This window comes from Penicillium concentricum (assembly GCF_028827145.1).
Source record: "Penicillium concentricum strain IBT 3081 chromosome Unknown utg000002l_segment0_segment0, whole genome shotgun sequence".
NCBI lineage: Eukaryota > Fungi > Ascomycota > Eurotiomycetes > Eurotiales > Aspergillaceae > Penicillium > Penicillium concentricum.
Window position 1 is genome coordinate 10,712,146 of NW_026622755.1, and position 25,952 is coordinate 10,738,097.

Here is a 25,952-nt window from a genome sequence, read left to right on the forward strand (position 1 = left end):
TGGTCACATGACCTATACCATACAGTACAGCGTGAAGTCTTCATTCTTCCATTTCCATCGTCATTTCAATTCTACAGAGACATTTCATCTCTTTGCTTCTTCTAACTTTAAATTTCACGCGTTTATACCCCGTTGTGGTGCCGTTCATTTTTTTCTCCGCTCAATTTTTCGCCCAGATTCAAGGGCCATATTGCGTTTCAAACCTGTCGCGCTCGCTATCTCTAAATACTAGCCAACCTAGCCAACTTATTCCCCGAAACTCGCAGTTCAAGCGATAACGAACGTTTTCCGTGACCACCCCGATCGCCCACCACCGTGGCCCCCATCCTTCAAGCCTTTCCCCCAGTGGCCGACCGGACGGGCAATGGGGGATGCCTCCTCTGTCGGCATACACTTCGTTTGAGTCCCTCCTGTTCTTCCAGTCTCTAGCAACTTCGGATTCCCGACCAACAAGCTTCGGCACAATCTCAACCCTCCTGCGCAACAACCAGCTGGTGCGCGAGAATGTCGATTTCGATGCCGATCGCCTGACCCCGGAGGCGCTGGAAGATCTCTATGCGACGTTGATGCGCGATGGATTCAGCCGTGATAGTGCGCCCTCGGTCAATGGACGACCCTCAGATACCTCTAGTCCGCCTAATCCGAAGAAACGCAAAATCTCCAGTCCGCGACCAGATGGATTGACCGGATTCACCCATGCCACGCTCGTCCCGGAGTTAGTGGCACACCTTTATGCCAAATACAGGGATCTAGTCACCAGGGAAATCAGGGACGACGAGAAAAAATATACCGAAATCAGGGCTGAGCTGGAACGGCTACAGCAGGAGGACGCAAAATCAGCCGCTGCGGCAGCTACAGCACCCACACCCGTGAAGCCGGTGCCCATCGAAGTGAAGGATGCTGGTCTAAAGGAAGAGACGCTGCATCCACATGTACAAGATCCGACAGGTCAACCTCTTGCGACGACCGTCCCGCTCGCCCAGGACAAGGCAAAGCCCGAACCGCAGCATATCGCAACCAATGTGCCCCCTACGACAAATGTGCCTCCGAAAACACACGTCCCTCCTGTGACCCAAACTCAAGCTCCAATTCCCCAATCGCAAACCCCAACACCCAACCCGCAAGACGTAGCTGGGCAAGCACCTCAACCACAGCCGACCACTCAACCCCTACCAAAACCCTCCATCCAACCTCCACTTGCTCCAGCTATCCAGAAAGCCCCTCCAACCACACCAGCCGGACCGCGAGTCACACCGGCACATCCGTCACAAATCGCACCTCGTGCTAATCCCGTCCAACCTGCGCCCATTGCTACGGGTAAGGCTGGCCCGTTGGCGCCGGCGTCCCAGCGAACACCCGCTCAGCCGAGTTTCCAGCAGTGGCAGCTGGATCCTTCCCCCCACTCACCATACCCGGCCGTCTCCCCAGGTGCTGCTACACCTCAAGTAGCTCAGGCCACTACCAAGCGACCTGTACCACTTTCCGTCAACCCACCTTTGCCAGGACCACAAGCCCAAACTCCCCTCCAACCTCTTGTTCCACAAACTCCTAGCGCCATCCCATCTACAACTCATACACCTGTCCCGATTGGCCGCCCGCGTGTTTCCCAAACCCCCAGTGCCACCTTCCCCTCTTTCTCCGAATCGCGCGGCTCCCATCCACGCCTGTCAATTGACACACAAGGCTCCTCCACACCATGGAAGAGAACTCCTCGCCCGAGGGTTTCGGTCTCTCCAAGCTCGCCGCCACGGCCACGGCCGGAGGATGTGAGTCCCATCAGTGAACGAGGCGACTCACCCATTGATGCGATGGAAATGTCACCTCCCCCGAGAATCAATCTAGGCCAACGAGCTCCATCTACAGAAGACAAGAAACCACGACGTGGCCAGGCTGACACCAAACCCGCCCCTATCATCAAGACCGAGAAACTAGCCTCAATTCGGAGGACACGTGCCGTAAGCTCGGGTTCTTCACGGAGTCGCGGGCGATCCATGGCTTCGCGCGATGGGTCTGTTGCACCATCGGAAGACACTGTACGCGAATCGCGAGCAACGGGCCGCCGAAAGGGTGCAGCTGCTACCGCCGACGAGGAGACACCCAAACCGCGGATAAAACGCAAACGCGGCGCAAGTGAAGCATTAGAAATTGAACCGCACCCCGCCGATATCCCCAGATTCGACACAACTCAGTATGTCATGGCTACGCGCAACTTCCACCGGACCGCGGCACCCATTATGAACGATGTAGCCACTCACAAGCTCGCGTCTATCTTTGCCAAGCCAATCAGCGAGCGCGACGCCCCTGGCTATCACGATCTCATCTATCGACCATCTGATCTCAAGTCAATCAAATCTGCCATCCACCAGGGAAGCAAAGCCGTCGCCACAGCAGGAGAGTCAGCCAGCACCCCAGCCGGGGATGGAGAGTCTCCGGTTCCTGGCGGTACACCATCCAAAGGCGGCATCCTAATGTTACAGAAGAGTGAGGACTTCGTCCCACCCAAGGGAATTGTGAACTCCGCACAACTGGAGAAAGAGCTTATACGCATGTTCGCCAACGCTATCATGTTCAACCCAATTCCCCAGCGAGGATTTGGACCCGCCTTCCCCATGTCTAGTGACCGTGGTTCGCGTGAGAGTACCCAACTGGGCGATTCCGACGAGGGTGGTATCATCCAGGACTCGCTGGAGATGTTTGAGGATGTTCAGCAGGCTGTTACTCGATGGCGGGCTGCTGAGCGCACTGCTGATGAATTGGCTAATAAGAATGTCCTCTCTCTTCGCCGTGGAAGTGCCAGTGATTTCAACACTGACAGTACTGATGATGTGAAAGGGTGATTCGTCACCATCTTGTATTATGAACTTTGTATTTGATTAGGATCGGTTTATTGGTTTTGGAAATGAAATGCCATGATGTCTTTCGTCGGTGCCTTCGATAGCCCGGCGGTTATTAATACTCCTGCTCCCTTGTATATCCTCTACTCCCATGATAATGATAGAACCATCTAAACCGAAAATATCAACGTGTATTTCATTGTCATAACCTTTCAACCAGAGCCAGTCCCGCTGCCTGAGTCTATAATGGGGTATATATATTTTCAATTTTCAATCCAACCTCTAAACCTGCGGCTTCGTCCGCCCAAGTCCCTCCTTCGCATAAAAGTCCATCGGATAAACACCCTTATTCCCCGTATCCCAATTCTCCCGTACCCCCAACGCAACAAGCGCCTCATAAGGCGTCAACAACGGCCGCGAAAACGCATATCCCCAATCAATACTCAACCGCGGACAAGCAATCTGCACCCAACATTCCACATCCGCCATAGAAGCCAATTTTCCAGGGAAGATCTCACTCAGCAACAAGTTGACAATTGGAATCCCGCGTTCGCGGAGGTGTCGCTCGATCATTGCCATAGTATGCGGGTTACCCTGTCGACCGAGCGAGCCGAGGATAATGCCCCACTTACGGGCTGTTTTCGCTGTCGCGATCGCGTCACGACGGATCGTCTGCATCTCCTCGTGTTCATAGCTCTCGCGTGTAAGGGTTCGAGAGTACGGATCGTAGCGGTAGGCTGGGATGGAGGGGTTGTGGATCATGGCGGATTCGAGGTGGAAGCGGCCGTCGCCGAGGTAGAGGATTGCGTCGATTTCGGTTTCGGAGAGTTGGGGCGATGTGCAGCCTAGAATCTCGCCTTTGGAGAGTGGGGTGATTTGGGGGATTATGACGCGGAAGCCGGCGCGTTCGAGGACGGGTTTTAGTCCGTGCAGCGTGGCGTTGAATTGGATCGTGCCGACGGTTGCGATTGATTGACCCGGCTTGAAGTTGCGCTCGAGTGTTGCGAGGAGGTGGCTTGTGTCGATGCTGATGTCTACGAAGATGTAGAGGGTTTTGATTTGGGTCACGTCGACTGGGATCAGGCAGCTGTGTGCGTAGTGTACTAGCAGATCGCAGCCTAGGGCGCGAGCTGTGTAATCGTCGATGCAGCAGGCGCCGTAGGTGACGTCGCCCATGATGAGGGTCTCGATTCCAGGGCAGAACTGGGTGAGGATGTCGGAGATGGTGGTCGCGAAGATTAGGAGGCCCTCGGGGAATTGGAGGGCTACTCGCTTGGCTCCTGATGTGCGGACTCGGTGGATTGTCTTGGGGATCTCGAAGGAGTAGTTCTTTGGGAGAAGTTCCATTGCTTCTAGGATCTCGGGATCGTTTAGAATCTCTGGTGGCACTTGGTTGAGGGTGCGGGGAGTGCGTCTGGGAGCGGCTGGAGGGAATGGAAATTAGTATGTGTATTTCATTTGAACCAGAGGACGATATGTACCTGTTTGCACCGCTGTGGACTCTACATCTTTCTGACTGGTTGTATCCTTCTGGGCTTGGGCATCTGCGGTTCGTCGTCCGACGAATCTCTTCTTTGGCTGCCGCAGTTGGCTAGCGGCTTGTGAGCCATCTTCAGTAGAGGGTGTAGGGATATTTGGCTCCATGATAATAAGGTATAATATGAGTCAATCGAAATTGGACTTTTCACTAATCTTGATATCTTCAAATATCGGAATTGATATCATCCCACTTCTTTTTTCTGCCAACTGACTCAGCAGGTGGGGTGATCAACTAGTCCGGAAGGGGTAAAGCGCTCTCCGCATCTCGGCCTACTACTGTTCCATTCTCCAAGCTCGCTTTCCTTCACTTGCTATTTCCCTTACAATTCTGGTTGCTCAGATCATACAAATTGGCCTAAACATTACCATGATGACAGCTCGCCCCAAATCGAGTCTGTTCTCAGCCCTGCGGTCTCCATATTCTGCACGCTGCTTCGCAACCGAGTCGCGGTTAGCCTCGGACCATGTCCGCATCGTGGAGGTTGGCGCTCGAGATGGACTGCAAAATGAGAAGAAATCCATTCCAATGCAAACAAAGCTGAAGTTGATTGAGCGACTGGCGAAAACGGGTGTTACTACCATTGAAGCTGGCTCATTTGTACCCGAAAAATGGGTACCCCAGGTATGACGTGTAGTACGACGATTTCAGTCCTTGAAGACTGACAATTTGGTTACACTATGACAGATGGCAAGCACAGCTGAGATTTGCGAGCACCTTCTCACAAAACCACCCCAAGCACAATCTACAATCGCATACAACTATCTTGTCCCCAACATCAGAGGATTGGAGAGCCTGGTTAAGATCCTTGATGCCACAGGAGTCCCCGCGGATGCGACTGGAGAGACATCAAAGGCAGCGACAACTACGGAGGTGTCTCTTTTCGCAGCAGCAACGGAAGCTTTCTCGCAAGCGAACACCAACTGCTCTATTGCCGAGTCACTGGAGCGCATCAAGCCGATTGTCGCATTAGCGAAGACCAAGAATATTCGCGTCCGCGGATATGTCTCTGTTGCACTTGGATGCCCTTACGAAGGCCCAGATGTCGATCCTGTCAAGGTAGCTGATATTACCGCCACGCTACTAGAGATGGGAGCGGATGAGGTGTCAGTCGCAGACACAACAGGTATGGGCACCGCTCCCCGGACCATGGAGCTTCTGCAAGCGCTCAAGGCTGCTGGCATTCAAAATACAGACTTGGCATTGCATTTCCATGATACATATGGACAGGCCTTGGTGAACACAATCGTCAGCCTGGAGCATGGTGTCCGTATTTTTGACAGCAGCGTGGGTGGACTTGGTGGTTGCCCGTATTCCAAGGGTGCAACGGGGAATGTGGCGACGGAGGACCTCATCCATACGATTCACAGCCTGGGAATGCACACAGGGGTCAGCCTGGATGAGATGTCGAAGATTGGAGGTTGGATTAGTGAGGAATTGGGCCGAGTTAATGGTAGCCGGGCTGGAAAAGCGACACTTGCTCGTCTCGCGGGAGAAAAGGCATCACTCTGATCAATTTGTGCTATAGCCCGTGTTTGTCGTCGTTCGGAGTATTTATTAGTCCCCAACGGGTTTCATACATTTGCCAACACCGCATTGACCAGTAAATATGCTTCGCATCGTCAGTCCACTCCATTTTGTTATGTACACTGTAGATGTGATCAACACCAAACACCCACTTCTCCGTCTCCAATTACGGAGGATTATATCCCTAGGCAAGAAACACCGACGCCATGATGCAAATCTCTCTTGTCAAGCCGAGTTCACTCAGAAATCAGTGACACGGCCACCGTAGCTCCAATCGCCCGCTGCGCCCCAGCGCAGAGGCTCATTCTTTGGTCCACCAACTTCACCAGTCTTTGGGTTCTTCTCGCCCTCAAACTCGGGCTTCAGTCCCTTTGGCGCATCGGGGTGAAGCTCGCCACCTTTGCCGTCCGCCTGAATCTCGGCCTGTGGTGACTGGTTCACCTGGGGTGTGCTGAAAGCGCCAGTTGAGCGCTTCTGGAGTTGTTCGAAGATCTCCTGTTCTTCCTTCGGGAGACGCGGGGGAGCCGGGGAGTCTGAGAATGGCATGGGCTTGTCGTCGCTCTGGCGCAGGAATCGAGTTGTGGAGAGTGGTCGGATTGCGCCACGGGCTGTGGCAGCCGAGGGGATTGAACGGCGAATGAGAGAGAACATCATTGTGTTTGTGGATGAGGGATATGAATGTCCAATGAGGCAAATTTGAAGTTGTACGGGGAGATCTCGGGACTCGGGCTGTTTCAATATTGACTCACTCCACTGATGTGACTAAGACTGCCGATCCCGATATCGCCTTTTTTTATTTCTCCCAGGTCGCGGATCAGATCATACAGTTCTCCTACGATCTTCACCCCTATTTTGCTGCAAATTAGCTTTTGGTTTTTTTCTTCTTGTATTCTTATAAAGCAAAAGTTTGTCATGTCTGCCCTTCGTGTGGCCGCGCGCCGTCTGCCTCGCGCATCCAAATTCGTCCCTGCTCTCGAGTCACCAGTACAGCGCCGATTCGCGACTACGTCCAATGCTCCTCAAAATGTGAAGTCTCAGATCAAGGTATGTGTGATGTGAAGTGTCCAAGACAGCGTTTAGATCTGGTACTAATAATCGCATAGAAGGAGTCAACTCTCCCCAACCCCGACCCTTCGGCGGACTCGGTCACGGCGTCCTTCATTAATGAGCGAACTCCTTTCATGGTCGCGACTTACGTTCGCCCGGTTCCCATGATGATGAAGGGACAGGGTTGCTACTTGTGGGATATGGAGAACCGACGTTATTTGGACTTGACCGCGGGAATTGCGGTCAACTCTCTTGGTCACTGTGACCCGGAGATTGCCAAAATTATTGCGGAGCAGGTGCGAAATGCTTTTATGGACTATATGGTGATCAATATCTAACAGAAAGCTCTCAATTACAGGCCGAAACCCTCATCCACGCTTCGAACCTTTACCACAACCCTTGGACCGGCGCTCTGAGTAAATTGTTGATCGAGTTGACTCAGAAGTCCGGTGCTATGCGCGATGCCTCGCAGGTCTTCATCTGCAACTCCGGAACCGAGGCCAACGAGGCCGCCATCAAGTTCGCTCGCAAGACCGGCCGGACTCTGGACCCTTCCGGTGATAAGCACGAGTTCGTGTCCTTCAAAAACTCGTTCCACGGCCGCACAATGGGTGCCCTCTCGGCCACCCCCAACCCCAAGTACCAGACTCCGTTCTCGCCCATGCTCCCCGGATTTAAGTACGGAGATTACAACCAGATCGAACAGCTCCAGACTCTTATCACAGATAAGACATGCGGTGTCATCGTTGAGCCCATCCAGGGCGAGGGCGGTGTCAACATCGCTACCCCCGAGTTCCTTGCTGCTCTCCGCAAGCGCTGTGACGAGACTGGCGCCGTCTTGATCTACGACGAGATTCAGTGCGGTCTGTCCCGTACTGGTACTTTCTGGGCCCACGCTCATCCCTCTCTCGCCCCGGCCTCTGGCGAGGCTGCCCACCCCGATATCCTGACTACCGCCAAAGCTCTTGGTAACGGTATTCCCATTGGTGCCACCATTGTTTCTGGCAAGACGGTTGGCCAGAACATTAAGACTGGCGACCACGGCACCACCTTCGGTGGTAACCCGCTGGCTTGCCGTGTCGCTCACCACATCGTCGAGCGTCTCGCTGAGCCAGAGCTCCAGCAGTCCGTTCAGACCAAGTCCGACCTTTTTGTTTCGGGCTTCAAGGCCATGCAGCAGAAGTTCCCAGGTGTGATCTCTGAGATCCGCGGACGCGGCCTGATCCTGGGTCTTCAGCTTGCCCCCGAGTACACCGCTAAGGCTGGTGATATTATCACTGCTGCCCGTGAGCGCGGCATGTTGATCATCACTGCTGGTGAGGGTTGCATCCGATTCGTTCCCGCCTTGACGATCACCGAAGACCAGATCCAGACTGGTCTGCGCATTTTGGAGCAGGCTGTGGATTCGGTTGTGGCTAAGTCATAAGTGTCTTGTCCTGAATGCCGGTTATGATTTTGTTTTCCTTTTATACCATATATTGCGTTGGATATGAGACATATTTTCATATAGAAACTAGAGCAATAAAGGAAAAGTGTCGTGTGTCCAACTTAAGTGGAGAAGCCAAGTCTTAGCTGGGAGTGTTGAGCTTGACTTTTTTTTTTTTTTTCATTTTTCGTTTTACTTAGAACATGTTATAGAGATTGCAATAATTATGTATACAACATATAGTTCAATGCCCAAGCACTGTATATGGCGGTCGACACGGCAGTTCCTTTCCCCACTACCACGTGGATGTGGAGATAGTCGTCACTCTTCGCGCTTGATATCGGCCCCTGTTATGGCCCCGTACTCTTTTCTCTTTCTCCTAATCCAATTAAAACAAATTATGGACTGAAATATCTTTTGCCATTTTCCTATAGCTTCTTAGCCAATACAACCGAATGCCTCTCACAGCATCCGATGAGGATGCCGCAACGCTTTCCTCTCAAGAGCAATGTTCCTCCTGGGATCGTCTCAGCGCCCGTGTTGGCGGCGCCTTTAAAGGCGCAGACCCCCGAGTCTGCATAGCTTTCTGGCTCTTCGGTGCGCACCCCCAACCAGCCCAGTTCATCAGCTCAACTGACACCCTTACCCGTCAGGCCTTATCAACAATGTCCTATATGTGATCATCCTCTCCGCAGCTGTAGATCTAGTCGGACCAGATGTACCCAAAGGCCTCGTTCTCCTCGCTGACGTGGTCCCGTCATTCGCGACCAAACTCGTCGCCCCGTACTTCATCCACCTCGTCCCATATTGGATGCGCACTCTCGTCTTCGCTCTCTTGTCATCCGTGGGAATGCTGGTCGTCGCTATGAGCCCGGGTTATACAGTTGGTGGAACGATATCATCCAAGATCGCGGGAATAGTACTGGCTAGCTTATCTTGCGGTGCTGGGGAGCTGAGCTTTGTGGGTCTCACGCACTTCTATGGCCCATTTAGTTTGGCTGCGTGGGGGAGTGGTACTGGCGCTGCTGGACTGATCGGAGCTGGTGCTTATGCCCTCGCGACTTCCGCGATGGGTTTCTCCGTTCGTGTCACATTGTTGGTTTCGGCATGCTTACCAGCCTTTATGGTTTTAAGCTTCTTTGTCGTGCTACCCAAGTCCCCCCTGAGATCTGCCGAATCTGGCGCTGATAGATATCGTGTCGTCGAGGGCGGGGGTCAGGTGGAAGAAGATGAAATGGATGATGGTGTTGGTGGGGAGGACGAGGGGCTCTTGGGAGAGTCGCGCGATTCCTCCGCCCACAAGTCTGTCCATGTCAGTGACGATGCCCCCTGGCAGGACCAGATGCGCAATAATCTACGTCGCGTCAAGGCACTGTTCATTCCTTTGTAAGTATTGGAGTATTCCAGTTCTTCCAGGTTTACGCTGACAGCTATCTAGCATGGTCCCGATGCTGCTGGTCTACATCGCCGAGTACGTGATCAACCAAGGTGTCGCTCCAACTCTGCTTTTCCCACTGCATGAATCGCCATTTGAGCACTTCCGCTCGTTCTATCCCACCTATAATGCCATTTACCAGATTGGCGTCTTTATATCCCGCTCCTCCACCCCGTTCTTCCGCATCCACAATCTGTACCTGCCATCGCTCCTGCAGGTAGTCAACCTTGTGCTGCTGAGCCTCCATGCTATGTTTAATTTTATCCCCACTGTATGGCTCGTGTTCATCATTATTTTCTGGGAGGGCCTCCTCGGTGGAGTGGTATATGTCAATACCTTTGCCGAGATTGCCGATCGTGTTCCCAAGGAGGATCGTGAATTCTCATTGGGAGCTACTACTGTCAGTGACTCGGCCGGTATCTGCATTGCTGGCTTCATCAGTATGGGGTGGGAGGTCTGGTTGTGCAGTTGGCAGGTTGGACATGGGCGTGATTATTGCCGACAAATGACATAGAATAGAGTAGATAGATGTGAATCACATATTCACATATACTTATGAACATAAAACATCCTACAAAAGCACAAAACAGAGAACGAACTATATGAAATCAACCCCGGCCGGGGAAGTCAGCTGATGTCGTCACTGGCATGTGAATGTGGGACTTTGTTGGCATGTGATTCAGCTTCCTCCAGCTTTTCTCCAATGACAGGTTGCATTACTGGCATTATTCTGCTGATCGCACTATGTCTTTCATCGTGGCTGATCTAAAGTGGTCTTCTTTGTCTCAAGTCTTTCGTTCTGTTTGACTTTCACTATACTTTAGACTCGACCTTCATGCATCCTTATCCCTTGATATAGAATACAGGCTGAACTGGCTAGACTAGACTTAGCTCTAATTTCAAGAAATGATAGGTATGCAACCTGCAGCCCACCTGAAACCCAAGCTAATCCATGTTCAGACCACGTCTTGGGGAGACCTTCCACCCGCTTCCGCAAAATCCAAGTATTTGCAGTTGTCTCTTTCTGGTCCATTTACTTATTAAGGTACAGCATACCAAGTCCACCTCAGTCTAAGAATCCCAACTGAACATCCAACAGAGCAGATAGACATGGCCCACCATTTATTCGATCCCTGTCATCCCGCTTCACAGGAAAGTTGACAACATGGCAGACAACGGTTATCATCTTCCTTTGGCTTTATCTCAGCCGGAACTTCGCCAAGATCGTCGGGCTCGAATGCCCTGAGCCATTGGCAAACATGTACTCGCGGTCTTTCTTCCGAGCAACATGGATCACCACTGGTCTGGATGCTGGATTCTGGACCGCGATGAACATAAAGCCAAAATGGCTACGAGATATAGCATCACTCGTCTTCACAGCTTACTATCTGATTGCCGCCGAACAGGCCGACGAGAAAGTTCGTCGGGTCCGTGCTACCCTGACACTAGAGCATCTGCGCGTGTCTTGGAATAAAGCCACCAGCCCTTACCTATGGTCATTGGCGAAACTGCTACGGCCCCGAATGACTCAGTTCCCGGCTCGAGCGATTCGTATTCCTCGCCCAAGGAAGTCTGTCTACACCGAGCCAGTGAATGCGTGGCTATATTTCGATGGTCCCTTAAGCGCGCTCCGAGATCAGAGCTTCATCGTCCTGGATGTACCCGGTGGTGGGTTTGTGGCTATGAGTCCCAGAAACTCAGAGGACAAGCTATTGTCTTGGGCAGGACGACTCAAGGTGCCCATCCTCAGTATTGATTACCAGAAGGCACCGGAATTCGCATACCCGTACGCACTACATGAATGCTACGATGTCTACCATAGCATCATTGCCACGAACGGTCGTTGTATGGGTCTGAGTGGTAAGACCCGTCCTCGGATTCTTGTCACTGGCGAAAGTGCCGGCGGCAACCTGGCAGTTGGTATGACCTTGATGGTGTTGCAGTCTGCGATGGCTCAGGGCTGGCGTGGAGAGGATGTGCTCCCGGCCCCGGATGGTGTGGTTTTGGGATACCCTGCGTTGAACATGAAGGTTGAGAGCTGGATGAGCGATGAGCAAATGTCGTTGATCCAGGAGAAGAGCACCCGCCAGACAAACCGCAGTGTTCTGCAACGGAAACAAGATGAATATCGTAAACTCACGCCATTCACATCGCCAGGTCGCTCGGTCGAGGATCTAACTTCTATCTCACCACCTGAGAAGGTAAAGGATAGCAAAGAGCCCAATGTGGCCGCCGAAGCTGCCAAAGCACTGGAGAAAAAACTCCAGAAGAGCGAGGACCTAGCCCCGAAACCTGTTGCCAAAGCAGAAGACGAAGTCAAACCAATCAAGACTAGACTAGCCGTCTCGTCCATGATCACCTATGTCCATGACCGTATCCTCACACCTGAAATGACGCGTGCGATGATCATTCTATACATCGGACCCCATCATCGCCCTGACTTCAACACCGATTTCCTCCTCTCTCCCGTCCTGGCCCCAGATGCTTTACTTGCCCGCTTCCCGAAAACATATATCATGACCGGAGAGCGAGATCCTCTGGTTGATGACACGGTCATATTTGCAGGCAGACTGCGCCAAGCAAAGCTGCACCAGTTCCGTGAGCGCCAGGACCTAGGATTGGAGAGGTCTAAACGCCCCTTCAATGAGAGAAACTACGTCGAGATCTCTCTGATCCCTGGTATTTCACACGGATTCATGCAGATGGCTGGCTTTTTCCCCGACGCGTGGAAGTATATCCACCGTAGCGCGGACTGGCTTGAGACTCTGTTCCAGAAGATCAAGACAGATGACCTCGAGGCGGATTTGCTTTACCCTGACCGGGATGTGAATACTTTGAGTGGCAATCCTTCCCTTGAATGGTCTAGCCCTACAGAGCACAAATCAAACGCTTCACAGAATGGACGTAACCACTCTCGCAAGTTCACTGGCGAGTCTTCGGGTGATGATGACAGACCACTGGAAATGAGCATGAGCAAGATCGCACCCGTTGCTGGTACCGAGGCTGCATCCACATCGAAGGCTGAACACCGCACGCGTCGGAGGAGATCACATTCTTCTTTTGCTTCCTCGCGAGTCACTGGGTTTACATCATTGGCAGATGATCGCAATGCTAAGGAGGATTTCCTCGCTAAGCTTCGACATTTGGAGAGAGCGGGTCGTTCGCAAGACACTTTCGATCCTGATGAGACAAACAGTGCGCCTGAAAGTCCGGGTGCGGTTCGTCCGAGAGGACGAAGCATTGCTTCTCTTGATAGCGAAGAGGATTTGCTGGATCGTCGTATGAATGGACTCGCTGGTGGGTTGATGGGGATCGGGGAAGGGGCTCAGACTCCCGGGCTGTGAGACTTTGGAGTTACGATTTACGACTGATATTTGGATTTATTTTCGGCTTAGAGTGAGATGAATCATTTCTAGAATATGTATGCCTTCTACCTGAACTCGTGGTACCGCACATATAAGTCCTCTAGTACGCAGGAAGATGAGAGGGATGAATGTAATACTCTAAACAAGAACATGCTACTTCTTGTCTGATGTTTTTGCTAGTCTTTTTACTGTCTGTTATACCACGCTTTTATGGGTTTTTTTCTAAATAAGAAATCAAACCAGTTTATAGGATGGATGTCAGTTTTTATCATATCGAGAGGAGATTTTGTTAGATTTCACAGCTTGGTAATGGTAAATGTTGTTAATGTACAGTCTATATTGGAAGTTTTCTCACGATCCACAATCGACATGTCCCCTTCGATCTCTGCGTGGTAGAGTATTTACATCAACCACTTCATTCTACGCCCTGCTGCAGCATCAAGGGTAAGAATGGCCTCTAGCCGCGCCCAAACCACAGCCAACGTCGCCGTAACCAGAAGTACACCAACCATAACGCTGGTATTCTCATAGCTTCGCGGACCGACACTCTTCTCCCCACTTCCGCGGATCAGTGCACCTGCAACTGGGGTTCCTACTAACGTCGCAAAGCCTCGCACCATGTATAGCAAGCCGTTAACACTGACAAAGTTCTGCACACCGAATAACTCTACCAGACTCGTCGGGAAGAGAGCGACGTATGCTGATGCGAAAATGCCGTAGAATATCGTAAATGCGATGAAGAGTGTACTCCCGGTGGATTGTGTAGTGGATAGACACGATGGAAGCCACAATGCGAGGACAGAGACGGCTGAGATAAGGGTCGTTATAACCAGGGTGTTGAGTCTCCCCATACGGTCAGCCGCGTGGCCGATGATCACCTTGCCTAGCGCATTTGCAGCGTTCGAGATGGCAATGAAGTTGGCCGATGTTGCCTGTGAGTAACCTAGCGTACGGGCAAAAGAGGCGAAAAAGAACACAGGTGTATAGTATGCAGCAGACTGCAACGCTGCACCCAGAGCATGAGCAACGAATTTCCGGCTTTGGACGACGCGCCAGTCAACCAATGGAAGGCGGAAGAATGTCGACGAACGCGTAGAAGCGGCGTTCTCGGCTTGAATACGAGTGATCTGACTAGCAGGCCAGCGTATGAATGTCCCCGAGCCGCAGATGAATACGAAAGAGATTCCCGCTGTGACGCGGAGTGTGTTGCGGAATCCAACGGACTCGATGAGGTATCGAAAAGCGAGGGGCCATGCAACACCGCCAATTCCAGTTCCTGCTAGGATTATTCCCATCGCTAGTCCACGGTGCTGGGAGAACCAAGTCGGTGCCACGGTTACAGATGGCATGTAAGTTAAACAGGTGGCAATGCCGAGAAGAACACCTTGAGTGAGGATGAATTGCCATAGGTGTTGACTGAAGCTTGCAAAAAGCAGAGCGCTTGAGTGAATTATTCCACTACCCCAGATGACATATCGAGGAGGATATTGCTTTGTCCACGCTGTTGCGAATGGAGCACCGATTGTCATTAGTGCGATTGAGAGTGTACCGATCAAGTCAATTTGTGCTGGTGTTGCGCCGGTAAATGGTGTGTTTGGTTCCTTTGACATGGAGTCATAGAGCTCTTGGAAGACACCGAATGCGAAATTTATTCCGCATCCTGTAAAGACGAGGGTTGTTGAGGCAATGATGATTATTATAGGCTGTCTGTGGCTGTGTTAGTCCAGTTCTTACGGTGGCAACTGCAGTACATACAGACGAGCTTGTGAACTTGTTAGACTGCTTCCATCCACATGCATTGTTAAAGTACGTTCCATCTTACTCTAGTGCCGATCTTTTATGGAGTGGGAGTGCAGTAGTATTGAAATATGAGCATGAAGGCTTAGAGGCTGAGATAAGAGGATATAAAAAAGATAAATAGAACACCCAGAAGATAAATTGATATTTAAGCTTCTATCGGCCCGGTTTAACCCTAACCTTCTGAGTCATTGCGGGGTATATAAAAACTTGACCGAGGGTGTTCAATTATATAGCCCTTTTTGCTTCATCAAGGTCGGCATTCTTCATACCCTCACTCTTGAAGTGGACTGCATATATTTATGATACGCGTAGCATCCAAGTCCGAAGAATCAAAAGAGTGATCAATGATTACTATAAAGAGCACCCCTGCTGCCATAAGGCCCTCTATATAAATTCATGGGAACAAAGAAACCCAGGCATGAAATACCACAAACAGGCGATGAGGGTTGACAAGCTTGCATGAGTACGACGGTGTATAACTAGCCTTAATATAAATGCCTGGATTTGATGCCTTTGTGCCTTGTTTTGGCCTGGCAGAAAAATAAAAATACGTGAACTACTATTATAGCTCCCTTACTAAGCAATGTACACTGGTTCCGCTAGCCTAAGGTAGGAATGAAAATGAAGCCTTTTATCATTGAGCGCTATACACCGTCGTACATGAGCAAGCAATGCCTCGGTGTAACAGTTGCACCATTGAATTGGAAGGCTAGCAATTCGGTTCGGGCTATAATGCGGATGAGGCTTCTATCCAATCTTGGAATGCGAGGAGATTGTTTAAGAGAGCAATTTTGAATAAGTATCTAGAAATATCCAGTGCATCGAGAGAGGAAATGGACTGCTTATATGGCTGGGAATAAACGGATAGAGGTCACATGACCGCTATACGCAACGATGTCCAACTAACATGTCTTTGATCATGTTCTTTGTCTGTTATCAAAAGTGATAGTGGGTATCGTGACCTTGACCTTAAACTATCAATCTTCCCGCCTCCACATGGCACGGTTTTTCGGTTGGCCCGTGGGCAAAGATGGCACTAACGGGGTATAGGGAATTGCGGACAGATTCTTTGATCATTCCTTGTAGGTAGGAATGGTTTATCAGAGCTTTCTACAAGAAGGTTGCTCTCTGAGTCCTCGGAAAAAACCGGTAGAGAGATAAATCTCCTCGGTTCGTAATTGCCTAGGTTTTCATTTTTAGTTATAGCAATCCCTACGGCTGCGAGATATTATTGATCAACTATAAGAAAGGGGATTCAAACTTAAGAGTATTGAATATCAGTGATCGCGTGACCATCTGAAGTTGGAATACCAGTAGAACAATTAGTTAAGGGAAAAAAGCTCAGAACACTAATAAAACAAGCACTATTCGGAAGCGACCAGAACACCAATTCAATAGCGGATGACTATAGCTGGACATCATAGAGCCCATGTCCTCAAATAGTAACGTGGTGCCATATCGGAGGGCGAGACCTCTGCGGCTAAACGTTCGCGTCTCATGCAGGTCCGATGCGAACCCTAGATCGAACGTATGATGTGTAGGAGATCCACCTGTGGATCTCCACCGAGCAACCCTCGAGGGATCGATGCTGGCTTTTATGAAGCTCTGAATATTGATGGGTAGATCTAGGGAAAGAAATTGACTTGATGAGAGTTTATATGTAAAGTAGTCGGATACCTTTCGGGAAGATGGAGTTCAAGTGCCGTGTTTAGGTCTCGTATAGAATAATAGGGCTATTAAATATTAGTCTAGATTCGAGGGTTCCATTTTAAAAATTTCAAAACAACGTACGATGTTCCGCCCACATCCATATTGACATAGTGGGATCTTGACTCGCGACTGCGCGGCTATCCCCGCAAAATGGATCCTTTTAAACAATAATAGAGACGTAGAGAAAAATGTCAACAAAATGTCAGAAAAATGTCCCCAGAAGAGGAATGAATTAGGTCAATTGTCTTGAATCCTATCAAGCGTCTCACAGTACAAAGCAGTTTAGGGTCCACTCGGGCTTTATATCGATGAAAAAAGGCCCACTGGTGGCTGCCCAAGTCCATGGATTCGCCTATTATTCTTTTTATTTGTTTTTATTTTAATTGGATGAAAAGTCTGACGTTTTTTCTTGAATATGCTTGACCTTTATGTGTTTATTAAAAGGTGTATAAATAAACTTAATGAACTTCATTCTTTTGATCTATAATATCAGGACCTACTTACTGCTTCTAATATGATCATAGTTTTCATCTGATAATTCTACACCAAATTCATCTCCCCCTGAACAATATGTCTAAAGATTAATCTCCGAGATCTGTCACATTTCTTCACGTAGAGACTTAGCCCCATACTGACCCTTGGAACCATCTTCTCTAACGGCTGTCACACTAACCCCGATATGGATGTAGTGTTTGATATTTAAATAATAAATACACCCCCAATATCGAGAGATATTCTATTAGAATCTCATTGACCCTTCACACATGCTTCATGTTCATTCGTGTCAATGAAAGCCACGGGGAATTTTGGCCCTGCGCCTCCGGGCATTGACCTGGCCGAGAACCAGGAATCCCAGATGCTGGGTGCAGTCATTACGATGATGATTATTGGAAGCCTGGCGGTTCTATTGCGCGTATATACACGTGCAAGGACAACTCAGACGCATTTCGGTGTGGATGACTTTTTAATCTTTGCTGCTTTGGTTAGTGATATGGTTATACTAATTATCCCTTCCAAGCTTGTTCTTGAGGCTTACCTATCTTCTAGTGGTTTGCCTACGGCACTGGTATATGCGCGATCATCAGTAAGTAACCCAATATCTAGCATCCATATCTCCCTTGCTGACTCTTTCTTCTTAAAGGTATCAAATACAAAAACGGATGGCACCAACAAGCTCTCACCGATTCCGAATTCACCTCGCTCTGGAAGCTCCTTTTCGCACATGTCTTCATCTACTGCACCACGGTCACCTTGACTAAATCCTCAATCATCATGTTCTACCGTCGCATTTTTAACCTGCGTTGGTCCTTATATTACGCCATGGCCGTCATTATAGGCTACTTCGTCGGTGTTATTGTCACCATTGCAGTCGCGTGTCGCCCTACATCATTCTTCTGGGAGCAATACACGGATTCCACGGCCGAAGGAACATGTATAGACGTCCCTCAATTCTTCTTGATCAATGGCATTGTTTCTGTCGTGATTGATGTCATGATCCTGTGTGTCCCAGCTCCTATTATCTGGAGATTACAAATGCCCAAGTCCCAGCGTGTTGCGGTTACTAGTATCTTACTGCTCGGTGGTTTGTGAGTATTCCAAAGGATATCGAGGTTCCAGAAACATGCTAATTAAAACCATTATAGCGTCTGCATCGCCGGTATCGTCCGCGTTATTTTCTTGCATAAACACACACAATCCGACGATCCATCCTGGACAATCGCCCCTGTCTTCATGTGGTCCTGCGTTGAACCTTTCATCGGAATTATCTGCGCTTGTCTACCGACCTTTTCGCCCTTATTTCGTCGCTGGTGGGCTATTATGGGTATCAAGAAGTCTGGGACCAAGAAACAGGAAGATTATGGTTCAGGAGGTACTCGGACCCGTCGTTCGAGAAACCACGCCTCGGAAGATGAGGAGGGTCCTGACGGTGATGAGGTTCAATTGACCAGCTTCCCGGGTTGGCCATTGAACTTCTTGCGTGGAAAGGCTAGCAGAGATGATGTGGGATCTTCCAACGCGAAAATTCGGATTAAAGAAGAGGTCACAATCTCGTTTTCCGTGGACCAAAGATGAGTCACTGGCAGGAATGGTAGTCGGGTCAAATTTATATCAAAAATTATATATTCAAAAGTCTTCTGCACATTTTAGCCTTTTTCCACTGTTTCCCTATAAAACTCGAAGGGCAAGAAAATATTTAGAAAGATACGAATAAAAATGCTACACGAGGCCGCATAAACGGCCTACTATATTGTCGACTTAGATTAGTATAGCACATTCACAAAATAAAGTTACATTTTTACAAATGATAGCATATTGAAAGATTGACACAGATCAACGATGCTGCGTCAGTCGATCACTCGTCGAACTGACGTATGTTCATCGCCCATAGAAACAAATTCAGAAACCCCCTTTTCGACCCATAAGCAAGGATGATACGTGGGATCCACAAAATCTCACGATCCAGTATGAGTCAAATATCCATCGAACACTATTTTCGCCGCTTATCAGACATTTCACACCCCTTTAGGAAATCGTCATGTTTCGCATCTTCAACATCAATTCAAGTTCCGCTCTGTTCAATGAGGGGGAAGTGGGATATCTAAGCTCCTGGACTCCCACGAGGTACACCACGAGCCTGGTATATTATTAGTACACATGGCAGACCCGGGAAGATAGATAGGATGTCTCGTACCTGTCGTGAAATACGGTTGGAAAGTAACATTTGAATCCTCCTCGTGGGGCCTCTTCCATGTGCAGCCAACCTTTCGTGGGGCATGATAGCATATCCTCACTTGATGGGTCGAAGATAAGGCCTTGAGAGTCGTGGTAATGAGCATGACGAAGAACTTCAAACTCCTGTTCAGGAGGGAAAAAGGTTTCGGGCGAAAGTGGAAGACCAACAAAGTCTACAATTGCCGCGATTGTAGCTTCCAGAATGCAGCGAATCTGAAAAAGATTGACTAATTTCATAGTCGTCGAAGCTCATGAGGTCAATTTGATCTTTTTTGTACCATGCCTCGTACCACTAGCAACATGTCAACATGACAGAACGTAAACGCTTGAATATCACTTACCATGTCGCAGAGATGCATGAATGCATCCATCAATTCAGGCTGGCCCTCAGTTAGTCCAAAGATTCGGTCTTTCAAAACTTCGCAGATCTCATAGTCAGACCCTCGACCCAGGAAATGCATTTCGATGTATAGATCGAATTCATCTCGGGTGTAGAAAAGGGTGATCTCCTCAGCAAAACGCTGGGACAAGAAAAGACGTTGATTCTTATTGAATACCAATAGGTCACTCCCCATGTTGTGGGGCATAACACCCCTATCGGGGGTACCGAATGCACTGAACATACAGAAACGGGCCCCTGGGATGTTTGCGAGGCGATCTTGGTTCACCGAATGCAGAAGTAACCACAGCTCAGAGTTGTTGTAAGTAGTGTGTGCGTCATCAATGATAAAGACAAATTTGTGGCGCATAAGGTCGTGACTGGATGCCGCAAAGCCTTGCATGTTACAGGCGTCCATCAGATACTAAGAGCCGTTACCACTCCAATAACAGGCTCCAGTTGCCATATTGGGGGTCAAGAATCAGGCGGATGGGTTGATATGGAAGCTGAAAGGAGCAGCGGATGCGTGGAGGCTCATCCAAGCCGTGTGCTAGGTAGCAACGAGAAGAATGAATGAGAAAAGGCAAGAGAAGAACTGAGTCAAAGACTGGATTGACAGTGGAAGAGATAGAGAGAGATAGAGAGAGATAGAGAGAGATAGAGAGAGAGAGAGAGAGAGAGAGAGAGAGAGAGAGAGAGAGAGAGAGAGAGAGAGAGAGAGAGAGAAGAGCAAATAGAAATGTGGGATACAAAGTAAACAAACTATAATGGAAGGCGCGAGGGTCGCTCTTTCCCTAATGAGACTATCAGATAAAACTCTATTTCCTTAGTCTTCTTCCCATGTACTATGTCTATTTCGTCCATATTGTCTTTGTATATGGATTCCAAGCTTGTCACCTTATATACTTCGACTGCGATTTGATTGGCTTTAAATGCTTGGCCCCGGATATCTTTACCCCGCAAACTTGATAAGAGATAAGGATATTCCCTGCTCGTCGGGCTAACTCCTTAATCTTCACCAGACTATCTTGGTATATACCGACTTCCATGACCCTCGATCGAGAAGCAAACGGCAAGCGTAAGCGCGGGGAGAGGAGACGCGCTTCCCTAGCGTAAGTAAATTCTCAGCTCTCAGCCTCATCCCGAGCCTCGCATTGACAATTCTCAAAAAGTTGCGAGACTTGCAGAAAGCAGAAGGAGAAGTGTGAGGGGGGTCCACCCTGCTGGAGATGCCAACGACTAGGCCGATCATGCCAGTTTCAGGGCCAGCCGATTCAGAGAACGACATCCCCATGCTCCTCCGTCCCTGTCGCGTCGGTTCCAAGAGACGAGAATCGGCGAATAGAAAGCTTAGAGCATATTGCTCGCCATTTTCTTGGCGATGTACCTTTGGACGAAGAGAATGTCTGCCGTATTGCGGATAAATTACGAAGCTCGACGAACACAACCCTGCCGGAAACCGCTCTGGATATCAATGAGTCGTGCGACGTTCATTTCGTATCAAATAATGTGGCGCATTACGCGGGGGAGTTTTCTCACTGGACCTTTTCTCAGAAGTTACGTCGCAGAATGAGCTGCCAAATAGATCAGTTTGATTCCAAAGTTTGTATTTCTCCCCGCAAAATCTCGAGCGTGTCTGACGATTTACAACAGGTCAAAGAATACTGGCGGCCAACACAGCTTCAATCCTCACCAGATGTCATACTGGAGACAATGACACATTTACCACCGAGACCTATTGCCGACTTTCTCATCACCATGTTCTTCAAGTACGTCGAGATCAACTCTTTTTACATGGAGCGGAAATGGATAGAAGAGAAGGTAGCGCTCTGTTACAGCTCAACAACTACATATACGGCCGTTGACTTTCCATGGGTATGCTCTGTTTTTGTTGCTCTGGCTATTGGAACTCAAGTAGCTCATATGGAGGATGAAAAGCCGAAGCCCGATTTAGAGGTCGCCGAAGAACTCAACTTGTGCTCTGAGGACTCTGTCGGGCTAACTTTCTACCACGCAGCATGCAAGCTGATTCCAGATGTTCTTTTGGTTGCTTCTCAGGAAAGTGTGCAGGTCTTCTTGCTTCTCGCCACATATTCACTGCCTGTTTCCACGGGTGGCCTTGCATACACCTATTACGGTCTTGCAATGAAGATGGCAATTCAAAATGGGATGCATCGCAAATATCAAGGCGGTAATTGCGACCCTAGAACTATCGAATTCAGAAATCGGTTATTTTGGACAACATACACCGTTGAAAAGTATGATATCCAAGAGGGCATCTCGGAGTAAAGCTAACCTTCGAGCTTCACAGATATATCAGCATCTTGCATGGACGCCCTATGTCAATCGCGCGGTCGGAAATAAACGCTGATATGCCGAAGGACTCTTCTACGTTTGAGTCACCACGATTTGCCAACCTAATTGCGTTTCATAAATTGATTTCGTACTTGGGAGAGATCTCTGAAACACTGTAAGTGTCTCACAATGTTGAACCAGTACATCGACGAGACTGATACTGCAATAGCGCACAATTTAAAAGATGTCCGAAAAGGCTTCTCTCTGGTTATTCAGAGCGGCTCTTGCAGCTGAGGGCAAGTATCAAGCAGTGGTGGGACTCACTCCCAGCGACTGAAGAATGTCGAGACCTATGCTCGCAAGGCCCAAATTTTCGACAAAACGCGCATCTCAGACTGTGTTATTTGCTCATATATGTCTACATGGGCCGTGCATTTATATTTGTTGATAACAGAAAAGAATCAGATGAAGCCATAATTGGTGCAGATCATGATTCAGGACGGGCGCGTCGGTCAGTTTTGGTGGACGACTGCGTAGCAAGTGCTTTGGACATCCTGAACACTCTACAATCCTTATCCGACCATGTCGGTCTTTGCCGCGCTTCTTACAATGAGTTTGGTGCCTGTCGTGCCGCTCTTCTGGTCATCCTTGCAGAAAGCCTCAACTCGGGGAGATCCCAGAGACTCCAGGATGGCCTACATCGTGGAATGAGTCTCATACGTCAGATGGTTGGGGGAAGCTCTTCCAAATCCGAGATATCATATCTTGAGTCTATCGAAGCAGCTATCAGCCAGCTTCTAGCTGTTCCCGAAGAAGACTCCGTTTTCCAGCCACAAACCGATCAAAGCTCTATCTCTGCCTATTCAAAATTCAAAGACTGGACGCAGTCGCTAAAGAAGGACAAATCTGCAAGTGGAAATTTGGAGCTGTCTTCTTTTAGTCCGTTGTCGCATCTTACTCCAGGCACAGAAGCTTTCGCGAATCCAGAGCTGAACGATATGACAGCTTTCTTTGATCCTGACTGGTCGAACGGTGATTTTGAGTTTGATACGTATAATCTTTCATCTCTGTCAAAATGATTTCACATTGAGGAACTTAGAACTATAAAATCCTTCGGCGCTGCTTCCCCTATCCAAATACCATATACTGAGCACGCTTTTTCCAAGTTTTCTGCTTGCTTTTCTCTAGATCCCGCTTCGCATCTTCATCGGCTATATCATTGATAAGGTCCTGCTCATCAAAGGCTTTGGCAGGACCAAAGTCCATGTCCATCGGCTTGACTATCTTTGTTTTGAAATACCACTGCGAAAGTCAGATATCTTCAATCGTCAACTACAATTGAAGCACTCACCTTGTATCCAAAGTAATCAAAAAAGAACAACGGAGCCGCGAGATAAGAAGAGAAGAAGGTCTTTACTGAACCCTTTTCTCCGAACGGCCAGCAAGCCAGGTAGAATTGACAACCGAAGATAAACACCACAATGGTGAGACTGATGTATTGCGCCCACGGGGTGAGAAGGCCTTTGAACGGAAGTTCGTTAAGATCCTTGCCTTGGGCTCGGAGACCTTGCCGGAATCGAAGATGAGCAATATAAATACAGGCCCATTGGAAGAGGGTTGCTATTGCCACCTACATCAAATCGTCAATAAAAGTCTTCACACACATATCTTTCCCCTAGGCTGGGTGTACTCACCAAAGCAGAAAACCAACTATACACCAATGTTCCCACACTGTTGCAGTTGAGATAGCCCAGCCCACCACCAAGGCCCAAGCTGATAGCCAGGGACACATAGGGCCGACCTTGCGAGTCCTTTCTTCCAAAGAACGGATGGATGATCTTCAGGTCAGCGAGTGCTGTCAAACTTCGACTTGCGATATAAACACTGGTAATGCCACAGCTGATCACACTAAGGAAGATGAACCCGTTGATCGCGTGTGCTAGACCATAAACGTCTGCCCGCTTAATCGCAATGACAAAGGGGCTTCCCAAAGTCCCGCTGGCATTGACAAGATCGGTGTCATTGGATGGAACGCACATTCCGACGAGCCAGATATTAACCACGAAGAAGGTAAACATTCGCCAAAACACGGGTCGAACTGTCTTCTTGATAGTTCGACGGGGGTCAGCTACTTCGCCAGCAATAACAGCAATATGCTCGCCTAATTTCAGTCAGTATATTCTTCTCGGACTTTTGTTGTGTCAGATATCATACCGCCGCCAAAGCTGAAGGCCGCCTGCACAAAGGCTTTAGCGATACCCTTTATTCCATTGTTGAAAGCTCCTGGGTTCTTCCAGTATCGGAACTCGATTGGGCCGTTTGTCCCTGGTATACCTCCCGATGTCATGATGAACATGAAGAATATCATCAAGATAACTGCAAGGCACTTCACAAACGACATATAATACTCGATATAGCCGTAGACTCGCACGTGGAACATGTTTGCGGCGGCGAAAACTACCAGAAATATAGTGATAAATGCCGCGAGGGGTACGACGTCTGTCGCTGGCCAATATTTCAGGACGGATATCGCTGCTGTTATCTCTGCTGGGATTATCATAACCCACTTTGTCTGCGTCAGTGTATGCGATTCTCAGATTCTGGGAGGCTGACATACCGCAAACCAAAAGTTGACACCAATCGCAAAACCGAATGCCGGGTCGACATATTCAGCGCATTGCCTGATAAAGCCCCCATGAATTGGCTTGTGTGTAGTCATCTCGCCGATTGAAGAGTATTGAGCGTACACGATCATCCTTCCCAGACAAAGTTAGTCATAAGAGTACAATAGTAGAGTGTTCCGGAGTACCCTACGCTGTGATCGTATAGGTGATTGCCATACCCGCAGGACCGGCTATCTAATGTTAACCTCTCATCTTAGAGTGCACATGATTTCACTTACCATAGAGCAATGCCTGTCCAGTTCCTACCCAGAGACCAGTGCCAATGCCAGCGCCAAAGGTCATCATCATTATTTGACGCCTTGTCAAGGAACGATGGTACCCAGCATCATCCGTCGCAGATAGGATAATAGTGCTGCCATGACGCTCAGTTCCTGAACTCGCCGAGCGTTCTATATCATGTGGCTCGCTTGTTTTGAGATCGATTGCGTCCTTCGCGATTTGCATTGGAGGTTCGCTCATGCTGGTGACTCCGTAAGTCGTGGATGAGAGTTTTATTGCAATAGGAAGCCAATAGGAAAGGTACTATCCATTGATATATCTGAGATTTACCTAGGTAGTCAAGGCCAAGCGTATCCTTATCGTTATCTCATCGCCGTGTCCCCAAGTCGCATTCCCGCCGGGAGGAATTGCTTCCCGCCGGCACTGCACTTGACCGGCTAGTGATTTTAGGGCTATGTAAATAACCATATGTTTACCGTAATTACTAGTATGAGTATACTAACTTTAGTTACGACAATTTAAGCATAATATGTAAGGTGGTTGAAGAAGTATATGTAAGCATCGAGGTACTCTAGGGCTAACCCAGAGCAGCGGCAGCAAGAATAAAACGAGAAGCTGCCTGAGACAGCCAAAAGATATATTTTGGTAAAAGATGAAAGAAGGAAGGTTGTCAGGATGTATATCTGGATCAAAGGTTTGGTCGAATTATTGAGAGTGCCTTGTTGCCTTGTTAGTCAGGTTTCCATTTGCTATTTGGCTAGCTTTAGTTCCTTTGTAGAAAAAAACATATTCCTTATTCTCTATACTCCCTTATCAAAGACCAAAGCGCAAGAAAATCTGCCTCTGAACTGTCTGGCTTGGCAAGTTTCCTACCCCATTCGTGAATCTGAACGCAATAAGCCTACTAGGGACCAAAGCAGTCAACTCAATACACCTGTCCTAATCTTACTTGTACTGGCTA

General features: G+C 48.9%; 11 protein-coding genes across 11 annotated transcripts; 6 read left to right on the forward strand and 5 right to left on the reverse strand.

Moving 5' to 3' along the window:
• Window positions 1-371: 371 nt before the first annotated feature.
• Window positions 372-2,837, forward strand: N7517_007789 (uncharacterized protein; the record flags this gene model as incomplete). The annotated part of the gene is made up of 1 exon (XM_056725519.1): window positions 372-2,837. The coding sequence occupies one exon, from the start codon at window positions 372-374 to the stop codon at window positions 2,835-2,837; it is 2,466 nt and encodes an 821-aa protein (XP_056581769.1).
• A 279-nt stretch (window positions 2,838-3,116) lies between these two features.
• On the reverse strand, window positions 3,117-4,478 carry dph1 (2-(3-amino-3-carboxypropyl)histidine synthase; the record flags this gene model as incomplete). Its single annotated transcript, XM_056725520.1, has 2 exons — window positions 3,117-4,258; window positions 4,316-4,478. The coding sequence occupies 2 exons, from the start codon at window positions 4,476-4,478 to the stop codon at window positions 3,117-3,119; spliced, it is 1,305 nt and encodes a 434-aa protein (XP_056581770.1).
• Window positions 4,479-4,740: 262 nt separating this feature from the next.
• Window positions 4,741-5,883, forward strand: N7517_007791 (hydroxymethylglutaryl-CoA lyase; the record flags this gene model as incomplete). The annotated part of the gene is made up of 2 exons (XM_056725521.1): window positions 4,741-4,995; window positions 5,059-5,883. The coding sequence occupies 2 exons, from the start codon at window positions 4,741-4,743 to the stop codon at window positions 5,881-5,883; spliced, it is 1,080 nt and encodes a 359-aa protein (XP_056581771.1).
• A 255-nt stretch (window positions 5,884-6,138) lies between these two features.
• N7517_007792 (succinate dehydrogenase assembly factor 4) lies at window positions 6,139-6,552 on the reverse strand (the record flags this gene model as incomplete). The annotated part of the gene is made up of 1 exon (XM_056725522.1): window positions 6,139-6,552. One exon carries the CDS (start codon window positions 6,550-6,552, stop codon window positions 6,139-6,141), a length of 414 nt encoding a protein of 137 aa, XP_056581772.1.
• Window positions 6,553-6,810: 258 nt separating this feature from the next.
• N7517_007793 (acetylornithine transaminase) lies at window positions 6,811-8,371 on the forward strand (the record flags this gene model as incomplete). The annotated part of the gene is made up of 3 exons (XM_056725523.1): window positions 6,811-6,942; window positions 7,002-7,241; window positions 7,304-8,371. The coding sequence occupies 3 exons, from the start codon at window positions 6,811-6,813 to the stop codon at window positions 8,369-8,371; spliced, it is 1,440 nt and encodes a 479-aa protein (XP_056581773.1).
• Window positions 8,372-8,826: 455 nt separating this feature from the next.
• On the forward strand, window positions 8,827-13,150 carry N7517_007794 (uncharacterized protein; the record flags this gene model as incomplete). Its single annotated transcript, XM_056725524.1, has 5 exons — window positions 8,827-8,968; window positions 9,025-9,757; window positions 9,810-10,294; window positions 10,767-10,851; window positions 10,906-13,150. The coding sequence occupies 5 exons, from the start codon at window positions 8,827-8,829 to the stop codon at window positions 13,148-13,150; spliced, it is 3,690 nt and encodes a 1,229-aa protein (XP_056581774.1).
• A 422-nt stretch (window positions 13,151-13,572) lies between these two features.
• On the reverse strand, window positions 13,573-14,970 carry N7517_007795 (Major facilitator superfamily domain general substrate transporter; the record flags this gene model as incomplete). The annotated part of the gene is made up of 2 exons (XM_056725525.1): window positions 13,573-14,878; window positions 14,927-14,970. The coding sequence occupies 2 exons, from the start codon at window positions 14,968-14,970 to the stop codon at window positions 13,573-13,575; spliced, it is 1,350 nt and encodes a 449-aa protein (XP_056581775.1).
• Window positions 14,971-17,468: 2,498 nt separating this feature from the next.
• Window positions 17,469-19,050, forward strand: N7517_007796 (uncharacterized protein; the record flags this gene model as incomplete). The annotated part of the gene is made up of 5 exons (XM_056725526.1): window positions 17,469-17,663; window positions 17,729-17,765; window positions 17,823-18,267; window positions 18,325-18,721; window positions 19,012-19,050. 5 exons carry the CDS (start codon window positions 17,469-17,471, stop codon window positions 19,048-19,050), a joined length of 1,113 nt encoding a protein of 370 aa, XP_056581776.1.
• Window positions 19,051-19,204: 154 nt separating this feature from the next.
• On the reverse strand, window positions 19,205-20,196 carry N7517_007797 (uncharacterized protein; the record flags this gene model as incomplete). The annotated part of the gene is made up of 4 exons (XM_056725527.1): window positions 19,205-19,316; window positions 19,374-19,587; window positions 19,643-19,706; window positions 19,756-20,196. The coding sequence occupies 4 exons, from the start codon at window positions 20,194-20,196 to the stop codon at window positions 19,205-19,207; spliced, it is 831 nt and encodes a 276-aa protein (XP_056581777.1).
• Window positions 20,197-20,840: 644 nt separating this feature from the next.
• Window positions 20,841-23,167, forward strand: N7517_007798 (Zn(II)2Cys6 transcription factor; the record flags this gene model as incomplete). Its single annotated transcript, XM_056725528.1, has 4 exons — window positions 20,841-20,905; window positions 20,966-22,051; window positions 22,105-22,263; window positions 22,318-23,167. 4 exons carry the CDS (start codon window positions 20,841-20,843, stop codon window positions 23,165-23,167), a joined length of 2,160 nt encoding a protein of 719 aa, XP_056581778.1.
• A 49-nt stretch (window positions 23,168-23,216) lies between these two features.
• N7517_007799 (Amino acid/polyamine transporter I) lies at window positions 23,217-25,231 on the reverse strand (the record flags this gene model as incomplete). Its single annotated transcript, XM_056725529.1, has 7 exons — window positions 23,217-23,390; window positions 23,440-23,718; window positions 23,783-24,249; window positions 24,303-24,654; window positions 24,706-24,844; window positions 24,903-24,942; window positions 24,991-25,231. The coding sequence occupies 7 exons, from the start codon at window positions 25,229-25,231 to the stop codon at window positions 23,217-23,219; spliced, it is 1,692 nt and encodes a 563-aa protein (XP_056581779.1).
• Between the last annotated feature and the right edge of the window lie 721 nt (window positions 25,232-25,952).